This window comes from Perissodus microlepis, chromosome 5 (assembly GCF_051167445.1).
Source record: "Perissodus microlepis isolate ML-2025 ecotype Zambia chromosome 5, ASM5116744v1, whole genome shotgun sequence".
In the NCBI taxonomy this organism is placed as follows: Eukaryota; Metazoa; Chordata; class Actinopteri; order Cichliformes; family Cichlidae; genus Perissodus; species Perissodus microlepis.
In genome coordinates, this window is record NC_140465.1 from 35,199,237 (window position 1) to 35,218,357 (window position 19,121).

The 19,121-nt window shown below is 40.2% G+C and overlaps 1 protein-coding gene across 2 annotated transcripts; it reads left to right on the forward strand.

The window, feature by feature from the left end:
- Positions 1-2,688: 2,688 nt before the first annotated feature.
- LOC146387778 (CD276 antigen homolog) lies at positions 2,689-16,582 on the forward strand. Of its 2 annotated transcripts, XM_084929618.1 has the most exons (6): positions 2,689-2,999; positions 7,670-8,005; positions 10,149-10,178; positions 10,883-11,161; positions 14,869-14,966; positions 15,117-16,582. In XM_084929618.1, exons 1-5 carry the CDS (start codon positions 2,924-2,926, stop codon positions 14,946-14,948), a joined length of 801 nt encoding a protein of 266 aa, XP_084785744.1. In that variant the 5' UTR covers positions 2,689-2,923; the 3' UTR covers positions 14,949-14,966; positions 15,117-16,582. The 2 variants fall into 2 exon arrangements, with proteins under 2 accessions (XP_084785744.1, XP_084785745.1); XM_084929619.1 differs by lacking the exon at positions 10,149-10,178 and having other exon boundaries at positions 2,699-2,999.
- The last annotated feature ends 2,539 nt before the right edge of the window (positions 16,583-19,121 follow it).

The window sequence follows — 19,121 nt, forward strand, 5'->3', positions numbered from 1 at the left end:
TTTTTATGTTTGTCACTGTGGATCACCCCAGAATAAGCGAGAAGGAAGAGAGGCGACTGCAGCCACGAGAGGTTTTATCTTCACTCTCTGGCATGTAGTAGAGCTGAAATGATCTTCAGGAAATATAAACCATAAAGCCTCGTGGCTGCTGTATGAATTGGCCCAAAGCTCTACTCTGAGAGTCACAGACACATTTTGGAAAAGGTTCATGTTGGAGAAGAGGATGAGGTCTGAAGAGGTCACAGCTCTGGTAACACTCCGATTTAAAATGTCTTAAATGCACCGAGCAAGCGATGAAATCCTTTGATTAAAAACTTGATTGACTGTTAACAAAAAAGCCTGAATCCCTGAATGACAGCAAACACATGCAGCTTTCCTCCAGCTCTGCTCTTCAGTCACATTCAGTCAGCATCATCCTTTCATGCCATCATCTGTGCTTTGAGCTCGAGGTCAGAAACCAAACACAACTAAACATTTCACGCAGGGTTTCATTCTTCATCTTTAAACAAAGGTTGGTCTTTTACACTGAACAGGAAATTTCATGCTTCTTTATTTCTACTCGCCCACCTTCATGACTCACCTTGTTTATATGGTTGCACATTCCTGAGTCACTGCAGGTTAATAACTAGTGCGTCCCACATGTTTACAAAGATATGGCTCTGTTGTAAAAAAAATATAATCTCCTTTTTCTCCTCCACAGAAACAAAGGTCAGACAGTCCTACAGAAAATATAACTCCTATATCTGTATACTTCTTCCACTGTCACAGGTGCCACAGTTTTCTCTGATAACTGAAGATAATATGCTGTCAGTGCATGTGTGTATAATAATGCTGACACATAAAGCCATTATTCTACAGGCCGTCAGTTCTTGCACATGTTTTTGTCAAACTGAGGTACAAAGTGAACATGAGAGTGGAACTGGATCTTTTTTCCTCATTGACTTTGTAGCCTTTGTCATAAATCATTCCTGTATTTAATCCTGAGATAACACTCAGCAATAATAATAAAATACACACCTTCAGTAGCAATCCCAAAGTAATTTTAAACTATTAACCTTACAGCCAGTTAACAGTCAGTTAATACTGTGGGGGCTTAGTAGATTCATAGTTCAACTCCTTCATCCTGAGTGGGTGGATGAAACTATCAGCCCACATGTTCAGGTTCTCAGTAAACATTACATTACTGGCTGTAAAAAGACTTTAAACTTTATTTAAACCTTGTTTACACAAAGCACAATTTGAAAAATCCGCTGGTATGAGGCCAAGTGAGTCATAAAGTCTGTTCTTCAGAATCTAACCCACGTCATTTCCCACCACATCCTATTAATTAAGATAGTGTTAGATTAGATTAGCTCTGTGCACAAGGATTCATGAGTGGTTCGTTGTGTTTTCCTATTATGGACAGAAATGTGGACCTATTGCTTATCGTTAATGTGTCCATGTTAAATAGAAGAAATACAACATTTTGGTTAAAACTGATCTATTCTGTTCATTTCTAGCTCTATGAGAGAGATGAGGATGGATGGAGGACAGTTAGTGAATGAGGAAGTACAGAGCTTTATGAAAGAGGAAGTGAGGACCGCGAAGACGATGAAGAGCAGAAAGACGGTTAGTCCAGATGACTAACTGACGGTGCAGGACATGTGTGAGGACAGAGAGACAGTAGTGAGGTGTGCAGTAGGAATGACAGGTGGGTTCAAGGTGGGGGTGGGATTACATCAGGATCTGAGCTCCTTCTTGTTCAGTGATGATGGACAGGCTGACAGAGGAGGTCAGGCAGGAGTCTCTGTGGATTCTGATATTTGCAGACGACACTGTGATCTGTAGTGAGAGTAGAGAGCAGGTGGAGGAGAGCCTGAAGAGGTGGAGGTATGTGCTGGAGAGAAGAGGAATGGAAGTCAGTAGACGTGAGACTGAATACATGTGTGTGAATGAGAGGGAGGCAGGTGTAACGGGGAAGGAACAGAGGCAGTGACTTTGAATACCAGGACACCGTTCTGCTCAGCAAGGTGCAGATAACCAGGGTCTCTTTGTGTTATCTGGATTAATTTCACCTGAGATTGTTGATCAGGATAAGATGGCACATAAAGCTGATTATCAGCTAAGTTGACCCAAAGTCTTTAAGTTTCTGAGCATGAACGTGTTCATGTGAAAGAGGTGGTGTTGGAAACATCCAACCAATCACAGTCATCACAGCAACAGCAGCTGAATTTACAAATAAAGACTAAAATTATAATATTAGAAAAATATGAAAAGGTTAGAAGAAGTAAGAGAGATGCTGCAGACAAATCAGCAATATGAGAGGAAAAGCTCTGTGCAGTAGTTTAGTGTCCAAAACACTGTATGAATCTGTGTGAGCGCTTTACATTAATGTTTCCATTTGTACAACACGGTTTTAGTTTTTATTGTATTAGATGAACAACCTGGTTAATCTGTATTTATTACGAGGAGGAGCAGGAACAGCCTCAGTTGTGTGTGTGTGTGTGTGTGTGTGTGTGTGTGTGTGTGTGTGTGTGTGTGTGTGTGTGTTTTCATCATATAGGTCATATTAGTGTAAAAAAAAAAAAACCTGCAGCTGTCTTTGACCTTAAAGGCTGCAGATTCCGTGGTGGGAGCGTCCTTTCTCTTTACCTCAGCCTAACCTTTTTATAATAATATGCCATCTCTGCTCATTAATCTTTCTTCTCTCCGCGTTTCTGTGTAACTGTCGCTGTTAAACAAGTTCAATCTAAAAGGCGCTGATGTTGCGATATATCACACCGGAAGTGCAGTTATGGTTTCCTGCTTTAAGAGAATAGAAACTCAAAGTGTTGTGGAGTGCGTCAGTGCGGGAGGAGGAGTGGCTCCGAGCTCTTTTTTCTTTTTTTTTCTTTTTTAAAAAAGAGATGCTGTAACGTTTGATCCTCAGAGGGTTTCTGCAGACATGGAGCTTCCACCACTTCTGTTTCTGAGCTTCTGTTTCCTGACTTTGTCCGGACTGACGTTTGCTGCTGAATCCGGTAAGAAACTCATTGATTTAGACTGATAACCACAGCAGAGGATGGAGCTTTAACGCTGCTCAGGCTGCTGCGTTAGTGGGTGGATGACTGCGGAGTCTACACCTGTGACATCAGCTTTTAACGCAGCCGCGTTTCAGAGTAAAATAATGAGAGGGCAGATTAATGTGCAGCATCTTCAACAATGAAACGAAACTATTCTCTTTAGTGTTTATGATCAGTTATCAGAGATGCTCATTATTCCATCCTGACGTGTTTTAACCTCAGGTGCGCCGCTTCCTGTAAACACATTTCTGCTTTCATCCTGCTGACACGGTGTGACGTTTGTTTGTGTCTGAATGCGATTTTTTTTAATGCAACTAAAGTTTTATGTTCTCTTAAAGTGGGTCGACAACAATAAAACGACTCATAGAACAGAGAATAATTAACCTCTCTATTTCTCTCTCTCTCTCTCTCTCTCTCTCTCTCACACACACTCACACACACACACACACACACTCTGTCTCTCTGTCTCTCTTCCTGTTTCAGAGTTGGAGCTCTTTGGCCCCTGTACTCTTTTTTTCCTCACACTCCTTCTTCCTGTCACTGTCTTCTGTCACACCTGCAGTCTTCTGCTCCTTGTTACCCACCACAGTATCTGGTTGGTTGTTCAGCAGCTGCTTGTCCCTCAGAACCACAGCCCTGCTGCTCTCAACCATCATTGGTGGTGTCTCCCATCAGGACATTTGGACTTCCAGTTCAATGCAGCACAGATGTTCTTGTACACTTTCCCAGCTTCTTGGTTGTGGTGCTCACTGTACGCTATCCTGTTCTGGTGTTAGTGTGATCAGAGCCTCTGTACCGTCCTTTTGCCCAGGTCAATGTTCACATCTCTGAGCATCTCCCTTGATATTGTAAGCCTGGGGACTTGTGCTCTCAGTTGGGTGGTTACCTTGAGTTTGGGCACAATCTCCATCTTCAGCTCAGTACATTCATCTGTGATTGGAGGTTGCTGGACATCATCTAGTTCAGATCCACTCCTCCTTTCTATCAGGGTCAGCTCATTATCTCCATGCTGCTCACTATTGATCCCACTCAGAGCCGGACTTGGACAAATATTGTCCCTAGCAATTTTGGCCCAGGTGACCCACCATGATCGGTCACCCAGGTTAAATATGTGCACATGAAGCAATGATAACACTGAGTAGTGCATGCAAAAAAAAACAGGGAAATCGAACAATTAGTCATATAATTACATTATTTTCTGTTTAAAAGATGCATTACTTAGCAGGACTTAGGTAAGTAAAATAGCTCTTTGTGTCTCTCTCCTTCACTTCTACCCCAACAATCTGGCCCAACTACAGACAGGGGTGATGGCAGTTAATTTTGTTAGCTAGTGCTAACCTACGTGGAACCTCCAGGGTTTGTTAAAAGTGTTGGTGGTACTGCTGGTGACGGTGCAGCAGCCCTGACTATTAACGTGACACATTTGGCTGCATCTGTTTCCATTTTCTTTTTCTGTTTCTCTCTCAGCTTTTCAGCTCCACTTTTTTTTCTTTTCTTTGTCCATCTTTATCAAACACGTCTTCCACACTAAACTCTGTTCTGCAAGGTGCACCAGTGCACAGAGAAGGTGGCCTGAATAATTATATTGACAAGGAAAAGAAAATTGACCCATCGGGCCGGATTACCAGTCCAGCCCTGATCCCACTGAGCTGTGGGCTCTGGATCTCCAGTCTCAATAGCAGCTGTTTTCTGCTAATGTTGCGCTGAGTTACTGGATGCTGTCAGAGTGGATGTTGGCTTTTACTCATCCACAGGTCTCTCATGCATAACATATAATTTTATTTAGTTTTTTAACTCTTTCAGGGTCTGTTTGTGTTTTAGTCCCAGTTCTCAGAGCGAGTGATTCAATGAGTGAAGAGGCCCGTAGGAGTAATATGACTACAAAGATGAACAGTAGGCTCCATTTCCATTTCCTGAGGTTTTCTACAGTCAGAGTTAAAACACTCTGTGGCCCATTAACATGAGGCTGTTACTGACTGCGATGTGCAGGTTCAGGAAGATTTTTGAGAGCTCAGCTGGTGAAAAGGACACAGATTGGATGTGTTTCAAATCTTTATCAGTGAAACATTTTTGGCCTCACAGTGTTGAAACTGTTGCTGCTTGAATTGGTGATATTTCATCAAGTGGAAATGAAGAAACCTGCTGTCACAGAAACTTTCGTTAACCTCTGATGAGCCACATGGTCACCAGTGACCTGGTTAGAGGCAGGGTTATGTTCACTTTTATCTCTTTATATGGATTTTTTATGCACTTGCCACACTTAAATAGAAATATCATCCCAGAAGAACTGCAAGACCAAAATGCTCATGAGACACTTGAACCGAGAGGCAACATCTTCTACTTTCTGAAACTGCTTGTTTAGCGTGTAGCTAAAAGCCAGTCTACACCTAACACCAGCACATGTAGCTCACTGGTGACCTGCTGGATGTTTATGAGTTTAATATGTTTCTTGTTATCTTGCCAAATTCTCCTGTGTTTGTTTTCCCCATAAACACAAAAGTGTGAAGATCTTTGCATCAAATCAGAAATTAAGAAATGACATTACAATCTTTCCACGCAGCTTTGTGGTAACAACAGTAGTTTAGATATTTGTCTGTTTTCAGTCACGCTTGAGCGAGAAAGTCAAGTTTCAGCATCTTCAGGAAACGGATGAGGTGTGTCCTGCACATGCACATCTGTTTCTAAGAATCTCTTGTTTGTTCACTTTCCTCTCCACCTCTGTCACCCCTGCACACAAAGCACAATGTGTGATGGGGAAGAAGCACTAAAGGCAGGAAGGAGCCAGTCAAAGTGCCTATCAAGGAGTGTGCCTCTACTTCACATGCAGTCGTTTGTGTAAAAATACCGCATCAAGCGGATGCAGTCATATTAGCAGAAGTCCATTTCCCGAAAGAGAGAGAGAGTTCACTTTAATGGACCTCTCCCTCTGTGTTCTGTCAGTGATGCAGCACTTTGTTCAGTGAGCGTCTTATAGAGCAGTTAACAGCATTTTAAATTATGTTTAACAAGAACAGCAAAGCAAAAACGTGCTGCTGAAAAGAGGAAGGAGAGCAGAGAGCAGGACGAAGACTTTGGATTTGAGCTGTGCTGTCAGAGACTTTGCTGAGTGCCCAAAAGATGAAGATTAGATATTTGAGCACTTTGTGTTTTTGAAGTTGTTGATGTTATTGATTATTGCTGTATGATTAGAGCATGTCTGTGTGGTTAAAAAAACAACAACAACAAAAAACAGCTGCCCTGAACTCCTGGCATAAACTCTTATAGAAAACTGTTACAGCTGAGATACTGGGAATCAGTATTTTTGAGACTGAAGAGGATGAATAATACAGGAAACACAAAAAGAATCATTTTTCAGTATCATCAAATACACAAATATGGACCCTTCGATTAAAAAGAAAGAAACTTTAAACTGACAATAAACATTTACTGAAAATTAACTAATGAAAACCAGACACTGCTTTTGAATTGTTGTTCAGCAGAATGATTAAAAAATGAAATTGTCCTGGACAAAAATGGTCCCCTTAATTACTTTACTACACAACCTTCGGAGGCGATCATTGTAATGTGAGACGTCTGCACTCGTCGACGCTCCTCAGGAGAAAACTGCTTCAGCTGTCTCAGGTTTGAAGGGTGCCTTTTGGAGACTACGTTTCACTCCAGGATGCCTTGATAGTCTTGAGATTTTTAAAACCTGCTGTGCCAAATGCACCAAAGCAAGCCCAAGAACATAACCGAGGCTCCTCCATGTTTCAGAGCAGGCGCTGTGTTATTTTCTTTATAAGCCTTATTTTTGCATCTGAGCTGATTTGACATTGCAGAAAATGACTAAATGGCAAATTCTATTCATGCTTTTTGTGATTTGCTTTTAACACTGGTGTCCTCCTCGGTCGTCTTCCATTAAGTCCACTTTGGCTCAAACAGTAACGGCTGGTGTGATTTTACACTTTAGTTCACCTATAATCTCTTTTCTCTTGGAACTTATTGATGAAATTTGTCATCAGTTTTCCTCTTGCATTCATATCCAGTGTGTCCCTAAAAACATGAATGATACAGTATATTATTCTGTATTCACAGAAGCATCAAGCTGCTTGGAGACAGTCTTATAGCTTTTACCTTTAACATGCTTGTCTTTAATTGTCAGTCTCATCACCTGAGACAGCTCTGTCCTTAGCTCACTGTGGTTCATGTTCAGTGCGGTGCAGGAACATCAAACAGCACATTAACGACTATTCACCCTTTAAATAGGCCGACTGATTACAAGTTAGAAGATATCTGTGACAATAATTACAGGACACACCTCGGTTTAAGTTCCCTATAGTCATCTTATTTTTACTCTTTTCTAGAGGTACCATAATTTTTGTCCAGGCCAGTTTAATCAGTTTGTTTTTATGAAGGGGAACTGAGCTAAAATATATGATTTTTATAGTAAAAAAGTTTGCTGATTATATTCTTCTGGCTTTTCTTTTTTTTTTTTTAATTAAACTTAGACCTTTTTTTACGTTCATGATTAGTAAAAATCAAGCATGAACTTTCTTCTGATTGGCTGTCTCTGACTCATAAATGACTCTCATTATATCCTCATCACTTTGTATCTGAACACATTGTTTAATTCATGTTTTGTCTTTCAGGACCACCTGACAGCAGAGTGATTGTGATGGAAGATGATGATGTCATTTTACCCTGCTCCCTCAGCACCCATCAGAACATTGAGAAAGCACTGTTTGTCTGGAAGAAGGAAGGAACAGTTCCTCTAAAGGAGGTGTTCATGTTTGATGCCGGCACATATAGCAGAGGTCAAGATGATGAATTCAAAGGTCGAGTCTCACATTTTCCAGAACAGCTGAAGCACGGCAACGCCTCCATAAGAATGAATAAAACTAAGCTGGAGGACAACGGAATCTACACCTGTAGTTTTCCAATGATCCAGTCCAGTGTAAAAACATCCCGCATTGAGCTTGTTGTTGGTGAGTGCTGTTATAAATCAGCTGATTATTTACAGATGAAACAGTCAGCATGCACATCTGGCAGGGCCTCACCCCCATAGTACACCTGCAGTGAAATTTGCAATATTTAGTGAACAAAGCTGAGACTTTCCCATGTGCATGCTGGCCCTGCACCTGTCTACTTTTTTTTTTTTTTGCCTGTCCCGTTTGGCTCTTTTGCCATCAGAATTATTGTCTAAAGGCGAGGAAAGATGCCCAACGGATTTACTTTACCAAATTGACCATCCCAGCTTTGCCGTAGTGGTCTATTTGATTCACATTTTATTGTTTATTTTATTTATTTTTTTATTTTCACTTGCTAGATACGGGACAGACTTGAATGAGGAAAAGAAAAGGGAGAAAGGAAGAGGGGGGAAAAACAGCGGAGAAGAGGGACGGGGATAAAGGGCAAAAAAACAAAAACCAACTAAATAAGCAGACAAAAAAATACAAATATCAATCACCTGGATCACCTGTTGAGAAAGAAAAAAGAAAACAAGCAGAAGAAAACGAGAGTAATACAATAAACAACATCACGATGATATATGGATAACAGTAAATACTAAATGTTAAACATTATTGTGCAGCACGTAAGATCGACAGCGCACAGTGTGCTTTGAGGTAGGAGCCAAAAAGGGTGTAGTTTGTGTGTGTGAGCACCCGTGTGTACACCTGTGAGCATGGACGCGCTTGTTTTTAAAAGGTTCCTTCATGTAATGATCTGTTAGAGGGTGTGGGGGGGCCACAGCCCCGTCCTCCAGGGCATGAAGCAGGTATGGAGGAGATCAAGACTCCAGACATCCAGAGGCCCCCAGAACACAAGAGACCAAGGAAGACCAACAGAGGGGCAGCCGCGCCACTGTCCCAGAAAGAGCTGAGGAGAGTCCCAGATGAGGGGTCACTCAGCAGCCGCGGAGCAGAAGCCAGGGGGGGTTGCAGTGACATGCCCGTGAGCTCCGCCGGCAGCCAGCTGCGCCTGAGTGACCGAGCCCCAGGCCGAGAGGCCGAGGGCACCCCACCTCCGAAGGGGCCCGAGTGAGCCCCAGGCTCCAGGCCCCGATAAGCAGCCGCCAAGGAGTGAGCCGGTGTGTACCTGGACGCCCATCCCCGGACACAAAGAACCACCAACACACCGATGTCTGAGGGAGTCTGCCACCGGCAGGGGAAGTGGTGGGGGGAGATAGGCCTCCATACCTTAGAGGGCCTGAGATGTCCCCAGAGAGGTGGCGTCTGATACCCAACCTGACATATAGACACAGACATACAGGCACACACAGATACAAACATCCATTCCCACCCTCATGCTCTCATATGCACTTACTCCACACTCAACCAACGTGGAGACAAACATAAAGAGACACTGTACACACAATCACACTCCCCAAGCGTACTCTACGAACCGGGTCTAGGTACCCTTGCCCCTGGAGGGGGAAACTGCACCCAGACCCAGGTGGTGTTACCCTTTTCCCTGCGGTGGGGAGAAGCAGACCGCCCCAACTCCGCAGCAGCAGGGAGGCCCCACACTCCAGCAGGTCGCAGAGAACGGGGGTGAGAGAAGACTCCAAAACCTCCCTCCGCCCGCTCATATGTAGTGTTGATGCATGTGTGTTCTAAGGTGCATTTAAAACCCAGGAGGGCATGGAGCTACCTGCCAGAGAGCAGCAGGTAAACGCATAGCCCCTCCTGATAGCCCTCAGTGTCTACATGTATTTAAAATTGAGAGGTGGGCAACGACGCCAGGGGTAAGGTTGTACACCCTGATGGTAATTTGGAGTCCGTGTAGCATGCCCACCCCCAAGATCCTATATGTATGTGTTATGAGAGTGTGAGTAATGTGAATGTCTAAGTTGTGAGATAAAATTGAGGCACAAGAAGCCAGAAGGGGACAGAGGGGGGGATGCCTCCCCTGCACCCTGGTGACACATTGCACCTGTCTACTTATCAAAGATCTGAGTTGTCCATAGGGTTCAATAAACAAAATAAATTGGAATAAATAAAATAAACTATAACTTAATGAATAAATGTGAATTCTTCCTTATATATCAGACGCACGACTGTTCAAACTGACTGCCAAGTTACTGATAACACAGTCACCTCTAACATGTGTGTGTTTGTTTCCTTTCAGAGGGCATATTAAAGGTCCGAAACGTGCCAGGTGAGTCACGTTTGAGATGGCGTCACTGATGGTCATATTCTGTGTGTGTATATGAACTTAAACCAGCTATGCATTGATCCACCAGCGACTTTACTGTTGGTTAGAAGCCTGCAAAGCATTTACCCATTTTTTTATTAAACCAGTTTTAATTGTATTTGTAAATATTGTAATTTGTGTAAATATTTATAGATTTTGTTTTATTTTTGCTACATTATCTAATTCATTATTAGTTGAGTAACCCAAAATCTGTTATTGATCCGGACATTGTGTTTGTTAGACATAGCTGTTCAGTCCAATAGAAAAATACCTTAAAGGTGCATATGCTCAAAATGTATCTCATCCCTCTCAGTGTAATTAAAAAATTAAAATTATCTCCACTTCAAATTTTTTAAGGGAAACGTGGATTCAAATGTGTGTTTTTTTTATTTATTTATTTTGGAGATAGTGGCTTTTCTGTAACCTCAACAGTTACTACATTATTAATTGCCTAAAACGTTTTAATCTTTTTATATGACTCAAACTTTGAGACGTCCAAACTTTTTCTCTGTATAAATTTCTTTATGTGAGTCACAAATATTGTTTAGAGTAAAAATTCAGACACTAAATTTCTCTTGAAGCGTCAGAACTGTGGTGTTAGAAAAGAAAATGCAGTAACCAATTAACTGCTATTGTTCTTACATAATCTGTCTGTTATGCTTTCACAGGTGCGGCTCAAGAGCCTTATGTTACAAATTGTGATCATACAAGTGACTGGGCGCTGCTTCAGTGTGATGTTAAGAATGCTTACCCCAAACCTACAGTGGAGTGGCAGGACAGTAAGAATCAAATCATTCCTTCTTGGAAGCCACATGTCTCTAAAACTGGAGATCGCTTCCACATCACCGTCAATACTACTGTGAAAAAAACTGACCGCTATCGCTGTGTCGCCACACAGAAGGAAATCAACCATCAGGCACATACGAATATCTATGTATATTTTAGTGGTGAGTGACATTTTAAACATTAAACAATTCTGATAATTATTGCTTTTGAAAGATGTGAATATATGCCCAGAATTATGTCTGCACAGAAACAAAGGGTCAAATAATTAACTCGTGAAGACATGTAGTGAATTGTCTGGAAATGCTACTAAGCTGAAAAAACAAAAGCTGTTATATCAGTGTTACACATGATACACAGTGGTCTTGCACATGTCTGAGGCAATATAGTAAAAGTAAGATGACACACATTACACATTTGAGCTCTGTCTCATGAAAAAATTCAATTTTCTTCTTTCTGGAAGTTTCCTGATAAGAAATCATCAAACCTTTTAAAATAGGTCATGTTTTGGTGCCTAAATCCAGGCTAAGAGTAGCCCAACAAATGGAGTGCCAAATTGTTCTTGAAACCCAAAGAATATGTAATAATACAAAAATAGCATCAAATATAAACAGAGAAAGACAAAAACAAACAGAAGAGAGAGAGTTCTGACAGTTTTTAAACTAATATCAATAAATTAAACAAGAAAACCAAAGATGAAAACGGACTCCCAGAACGTCCCAACCGTACACTTAATACAAAAAGGACTTATAATGTGTATCGATGTGAATGGATAAGAAAGACTTAGCCGCAGTCACATCACTGATTGGTTAGTGAATGCCAGTGATGCCCCAAACTGAGAGTTTTTGGCATGGTGTTATGAAACCACTGCATCCTGATAGGCTCGTGACTTGCCAATCAAATTGGCTTTAATGGTAATTTGCAAAATAACTAAAAAATGTTGCATTACAAGGTTTGAAACCAGTGAGTAAGTTCATAATCTCCTAAGTTATGTGCTTATTGAGGTCATAGAATAAGAGAGCTGAAGTGCTGTTTTCTTATACATGTGGTGAATGAAGAATGAAGAAGAAGATCTGAGACTGTATACCTGAGACTATACAGTCTGTATACTTCCACTGGCTTTAAATCTGTGTCAAAAATAAGACATTTGTGGTCAGACTAGAGCTAAAACACATAATTGAATAAAAACCTTAATAGCATTATCAGATAGCTTGAACATAACAAATGTAATGCAATTAGACTTTATATAATGCCTATAAAAAGTATTTACTCAGGATATTTCATTATTTTATGGATTAATCAATGAAATCATGGTTAACATAATTCAGCTTGAGTTAAATGAAAGAATTAAAAATATATAGTCTAAAATAAAAGTGATTGATGTAATTCAGCAGAGGTTCAGCTAGCTGACTCCATCAGTGTCACAATTACTGAAATGGAAATCGCCTGAGTGCAATTGATGTATGTGTCAGGTGATTGCGGTAAAAACACGTGTGTCTGTGAGGTCCAGTCTGTGGTTCATTGGTATTTCTGCTACAATTGCAACATGAAGACAACATGACACCAAGCAACTTGGAGAACAGCTCACTGAAAAGTATAAGTCAAGAGATGGCTACAAAAAGATTTCCAACTCAGTGGACATACTACCGAGTTCAGTTAAAACAATTATAAATATGTAAGGTAAAAGAAGTGATTTCATAAATATTAACCCCCTTTAGGTTAGTATTTAGTAGATGCACTTTAAGTTCCAGTCACGTCATTGAGTATGTGTGGATATGTCTCAATCGGGCTGGCCCATCTGGACACTGCAATCTTTCTTGCAAAAAATCTCAAGCTTAGTCAAGTTATTTAAGGATCCAGCATGAACGGTTCTTTTCAACTCCAACCACAAATTCTTGACTGGATTGAGATCTGGGTTTTGATTCGGCTAATCTAGAACCTTGTTGTCTGTGAACCATTGCTGGAAAAATAAATCTTTACCCAAGTTGCAGTTCTCTTGTAAGTGACATTATCCTCCAGGATTTAGTGTTATATTTCTGCATCCATATTCCCCTCTACATATTAAAGCGTTCCAGAGCTGCTGAGAAGCATCCCAAAAGCACGATGCTGCTACCACCACAGTGGAGATGGTGTGTTTGTGGTGATGAGCAGTGTTTGGTGTTTGTGAAACAAAGCATCTAGTCTGATGGCCAAAGAACCTTCTGCCACTTGACCTTTACCCACGTGTGTTTGGGCAAATTTCACAGGATATTTAGTATGAGCCTGATTCAACAGGGGCTCTCTTTGACACTCTGTATATACAGTCTCTCCCATCTGTGCCACTGAAGCTTTTAAGGCCTTTAGTGTGGTCATTGGTCTTGGTCTCTTCCCCCCCCCCCCCCCCCCCCCCCCCCCCCCCCCCCCCCCACACACACACACACACACACACACACACTTGTCGTCTTACCTGATCACTCAGTTTGTGAGGACAGCCAGCTCTACGCAGATTTAGACAAATGCCATTCTCCCACCATATCTTAGTGACAATTTTAACTGACCTGTGTAGGATGTCCAGTGAAAAGTGTTTGTTTGTTTTAAGCCAAACTATACTGACTTTTTATATTAAAGCAGTAAAGGGTACCAGATCATCGGGGTAAATACTTTATATAGGTATTGTAACAGAACGGGTGTGAAGCTTAAACTCTATTGTGTATAAGTGTATATGCAGCTGAAAGATTTGTCTGTCATATCTAAGTGTTATAGATCTACTATAACACTTAGTATAGTAGATCTCTGAAAACTCATAATTGAATTTCAATTATTCTTTCTAAAGAACATAATCGAGATAGAATAATTAGTCTGCTACATTCTGTGTGGCAATATTATGTTCTTTTTTGCCTCTAGCTAATCTTTTTCATTTACTTCTGCCGCTCCACTCAACCGTAAACCCACTGCCCAACAGGCTGCAGCAGGTTTAGTTCAGCTCACATTTTGATGAGCCCGACAGTCTGTTTTGGTGAAAAGCAAAAATAACTTTAGCTGTAAATGTAAATAGTTTCGATTTGTGCAACTTTTACGTTTTATTTGTCTCCTGATTTTCAAAACTTTGGATGAGAACTAAAAACAAACCTACATTTCAGAACATTAAAGTTAAATTAAGCAAGTATTTTGTTTTTTATACTTCAAAAAATCACCTACTTTATAGGTCTGCAAACTTAACAAGTAATAGTATTAAATGAGCATGACACACTCAGCAATGCAGTGAACTTCACTCAAAGTCAGTGATGAATTTAGTGGAAGCTGGGGGTACTGGTGGCTCTTAAAATTAGGCCTCTTTAGCAGTTTCACCAATAGTTTCCATCCACTCTTGGACTTTAAAACATAAAAAAATATTCTGATCTGTCCTGCAGAGTCATACAGTTCAGTAACATTGATGTATTCATCACACAGACTGAAACATTTTGAAGTTATCTGATTGATCACAAGTGAATAAAATGACCGTTGGCAGCATGAATTTGAACATCCATATATATAAATCATCAGGTGTTGGCAGCACAGTCAAACACTTGTCTGTGAAGGTTCTCAGTCATCCAGGTCATCGTAGTCAAAGGAGCTTTCAAAGAAAAGCGTCTGGACTTCTCAGGCGCTTTTCTTTGAAAGCTCCTTTGACCCAGTCAAACACTTCCACACACTTGTATTTACACTCTCTTAATTTAACTGAGATTTTAGCTATTGTGGTTTCATTAGTAAATCATGTTTTACTGTTAACTTATTAGTTTCCATATACTTTATAACACCTTTTATATGTTTTCGATGCAGAGGTTGTAACCTATGTTAAGTACATGTTTGCTGTAACATCTTGAGTGTGACTTCATCTTTTGTTGTGTTTCAGGTGAGCGGTCTGGGACTGGGATGATGAGAGCTACTATTGTTTCAGTCATTTTTGGAATAATTGGAATAGTTGTTGTGTAATTTTACTCAATGCTCGAGGTAAGTTTGTATAATATCGTCTTCTTTAATATCAGCTTACCCATGATGTGTGGATAATACATTCATTCATTGACCCTGTTTTAAAGAAAACAAATTTCTATTGAGATTCATTAGTTTTTTGTTTTGCTTTTTTTCTCTGCAATTCCACAGCAAATCGAATGGGATCAAAAGCACCAGGAGGGTCTGACAGACGAGTGTTATAGTTCATCGAATTATCTCTCCACTTCTGAAATTCTCCTGACGTTGTCTGAAGCAAAGGATGGAAGAAAAGCTCCATGTCACACATCACAATCCAGTTCTATTTTGGGGATTTAAGTCAGCTGCTTCAGTGTGAGTTTGCATGCGTGTATGTGTCCATGTCTTTTATCCAGAATGTTTAACTCATGTGTTATAAAGAACTCTTTATTTCCTGGACAAATTTTATGAAGAATTAAAAATTGTTCCAGAGCTGTTTAATGCAAGTTGTCTTATTTTAATTTGACATTTTATAAAAGTAATGTGATGATGAAGCAGGATCATATAATAAGCTACAACAGTGAAACAAGATTGTCTGCCTCTCTGTGTTAGTTTAGTGGTTGTGGGATACAGCAAATTTTGATCTTGATCCAATACTAAGTCATTACAGGGTCAGTATTACTAATGCTGATACTTTTAACTTACAAATGCAGCCTATGTAGGGAGAGCATTGTGTCGTCATTGATTAACTGAATCATCATCAGTTTGCAAATTAATTTCAAACAAATTTCAAAGAGCATTAAATCACTGTTTTGAATTTTTTTGAATTTTGAAAGAAAAGGTTGAAATTCAGCCTTTCATTGAGTTACACTGCATTTTGCATAGCAGTTCATTTGATTATGTGTGAATGAATATCTGAAGGTGAATTGTGAACATGTTAAATAAAATTGCTCAGTGACTGAAATACATTCAGCAGCTCACACTGAATCAGCCGACTTAAACTGATAAAACAAAGGTGAACTTAGCCCTGAAACTGCTCTAAATGTCGGTGAACCTCTGTATAATGTGCCTCCTTTAGTATGCATATCGCTTTGCTATTATCTTAAATGAGCCTGTATGCTTTTTTTTTTTATAAAAGTATTTCATTAAGGAGAGATCCTTTGGGAGAACTTAATATGATTTATTGAGAAATTAATCAGTTTTATTGATAATTAGACTATGATAATCTTATGGCAGAATGGAATCCCAGTTATCCCAGTGACTCAGAGTGACTGGGTGATGTGGAGATGGGGAGTAGGTGGGTTACATAATTGAGAGTCTAGAAGGGAGAATACAGAGCACACAGAATTAAATCATGCAAGCTCATTGGCTTAAAGATAGTGTGCAAGAAGATGATTGGACTAGAATAATGATGTCAGTATTGACAAAAAGTGGTAGTGGTCAGACTAGCAGCTGAACACACAGTGATTACAAAGATGAGTGATTACAGAACTTCCTTATTGAACTTGCTCATATGCTGCGGATGGATGATACTGCATTTGTACTGTAAGTGTGTTTCTGCTGTAACTGATGATTGTGTATTATAAACTTATTTCACAAAGTGCTTAAAGATTTCTGCAAGTGTACAAAAAACATGAAAATAAACTCTTGTGACTTTTTTATGTGCTTGTGTGTTCAAACCTTTGTAAAGGAAGATAGAAGTTATTAACTGACAGGGTGTGTTGGGATGAGTGTTTCTCTGTCAGCAGTCGGTAACTGTTCATTAGTGATCCAACGGTGTTAAAGCGATGCTTCCTCCTCAGATGACTTCCACAGCAATGGATGACTGTGAAGACCTTAACATATGATTCTTCGCTATGAGGTGCTGCCCCTCAAAGTGCTTTACCTTAGTTAATTACTTGCCAGAGAAATTAATTTGTTACATTACGTTTGCATCACCCGTATTGTTGCATAATTACTATTTAACTAACACAAGTCCCTAGCCTAATGAGACAGCCTGACTGCTCATCAGTTGAAGTTCAGGGTCTGGCTCCTGGGCTCGGGTCAGCACTCACTAAGCTTTAACATCACTCTGGGTTCTTGGCTAGCTTCACATTAGAATGTCCTTTTGTGCTATAAAACTAAAATTGGTGTCCATATCTTGACTCCTGAAAAGCTGTAGATCACACCACCACCTTCTGCACATGAACTAAATTACTCTGATTGCAGTGTGAACAACCAGGAAGAAAAAACTTGACTTTTTCCCCCCTTTGTACCCAGCCAGTGTGCAGATAACTGAAGAACCTTTGTAATAGAAGTAACAAGCTACTATATGTATAACTGAAATTGGATTACTGAAAAATGTAACGTGATTAAAGTTACAGATTCCTTTGGAGCATGTTACGCCCAACACTGCACCAATCAATACTGAAACATCAGCTGAGGTCATGTGGTTACATCCTCCTGGATTTTTACTGCAGCTGAATCAAAGAGCTGCGCAGCGTCTGAGGGTGTTGTCTCCATCCTGCAGAGATGCAGGATCAGACTTCATTAATGCTGCATCACCACCATCATCTTCATTATCAGGGCTGCTGGGAAGATTATATATAGCTCATATGCAACAGTTGTGATTAATAATACAAATTTAAGATGAGACCTGCACAGCAAAATCTCCAGTGTTAAATTAACACTAGAGAGTGTCTATATGGGTCCACACCTCTGAGTGTTAAATACAACACTGTTGAGTGTTAAATTAACACTTTTGACAGTGTTATATGTTTAAAAGTAACCTAGTCAGTTTTAAAGATTAACAATGGCTAACACTGAGCAGTGCTGATTTTCTAACACTGGAAAATAACTCAAAATGTTAGAAATATTCCAGTGTTAGAAAATCAGCACTGCTCAGTGTTAGTCTTTGTTAATCTTCAAAACTGACTAGGTTACTTTTAAACATATAACACTGTCAAAAGTGTTAATTTAACACTCAACAGTGTTGTATTTAACACTCAGAGGTGTGGACCCATATAGACACTCTCTAGTGTTAATTTAACACTGGAGATTTTGCTGTGTAGTAGAGATGAAGGGATCTCGTGTCTTTGGGAGTTTCATACCACCAAGCTTCAAGCTTGGCTACCTTCAGTCCACAACTGTCACTGGAAACTTCTACGCCTACAGATTCTTTATGAAGTCAAGATAACGTGCTGTACAAAGGCCGACGTACAAGGCTTTTATTCCACAGGCTGTGACATCTGGGAAATCAGGGCTTCTGTACGCAGTCAGCTTGTTGTGAAATCTAATTTCCTCACAGGTGTGTCATTCAGAGGAAAAGTGGCAGTGCCGGGATTTTCTGAAATCTGTAAAAATAACAATAATAAAAAGATAAAAAGAAGGAAACGTGTTTTAAAAAGTACAAAATCTGTGTTATAAAACATGTAAAAACTAAAGTCTGAAATAATGAAAATTTATATTCATATTGATTTCTGAGGAAGACAGTAGGACATGAAAAACCATCTGTCCAAATGAAGGTTTACATTCAGACCTGACTTCAGCAGGAAATCTCTGGGATCAGGTTTACAGACGTAAAAACCACATGCATTAAGTCTTATAAAAACATTTCAGCCTCCTGTGGAGACCATAATAGGGTTAGGGTTAATAGGTTTATAGCTCAGCTCAGTGGGTGGATGAATCATAGCTCACTTTATGCTTTGAATTTCTTTGGACACAAACTGTAACCACGCCCACATTCTCAGGTTGTCAGTAAACATTATATTGCCGGATATAAAAAAGCTCTAACTGTTATTTAAGTTGTTGTAAATGACGCGTTATGTCATAAAATCTGAAGTCTACCTGTTGATTAAGATACATGAGACTCTGTGTGTTTTTATAATTCAGCTGAAGGCTGTGAGTCACACTTTATAACACTTCTATTGCACTCTTACATATGATAACATGACAGACTGAAACTGACCAAAGTCAGAGCAAAAAAACTGGAGGTCATGAAAAAGTGCAAAACAAAAGTCTGTGAAAGGCACTGAAGCTCAGCAGACAGTTCTTCAGCCTTTCAGGGGGCCGACCTGGAGGTCGAGGGCACAACGGTCTATAGTTCAAATGTTCAGGGGGCCAACCAAGAGTCCAACAGTGGCCACGGAGCAGATCAGGGGGGCGACCACATGGTATGTGGCGGTGGCTAAGCGGGCATGACTGACCACACTTGGACAGCTT

What these genes read in the sequence shown, in the direction of transcription:
- LOC146387778 (XM_084929618.1), top strand. Translation starts at nt 2,924, where the DNA reads ATGGAGCTTCCACCACTTCTGTTTCTGAGCTTCTGTTTCCTGACTTTG. An exon ending in GACGTTTGCTGCTGAATCCG is followed by an intron (nt 3,000 to 7,669) that starts GTAAGAAACTCA and finishes TTTGTCTTTCAG; the next exon opens with GACCACCTGACAGCAGAGTG. An exon ending in TATCTATGTATATTTTAGTG is followed by an intron (nt 11,162 to 14,868) that starts GTGAGTGACATT and finishes GTTGTGTTTCAG; the next exon opens with GTGAGCGGTCTGGGACTGGG.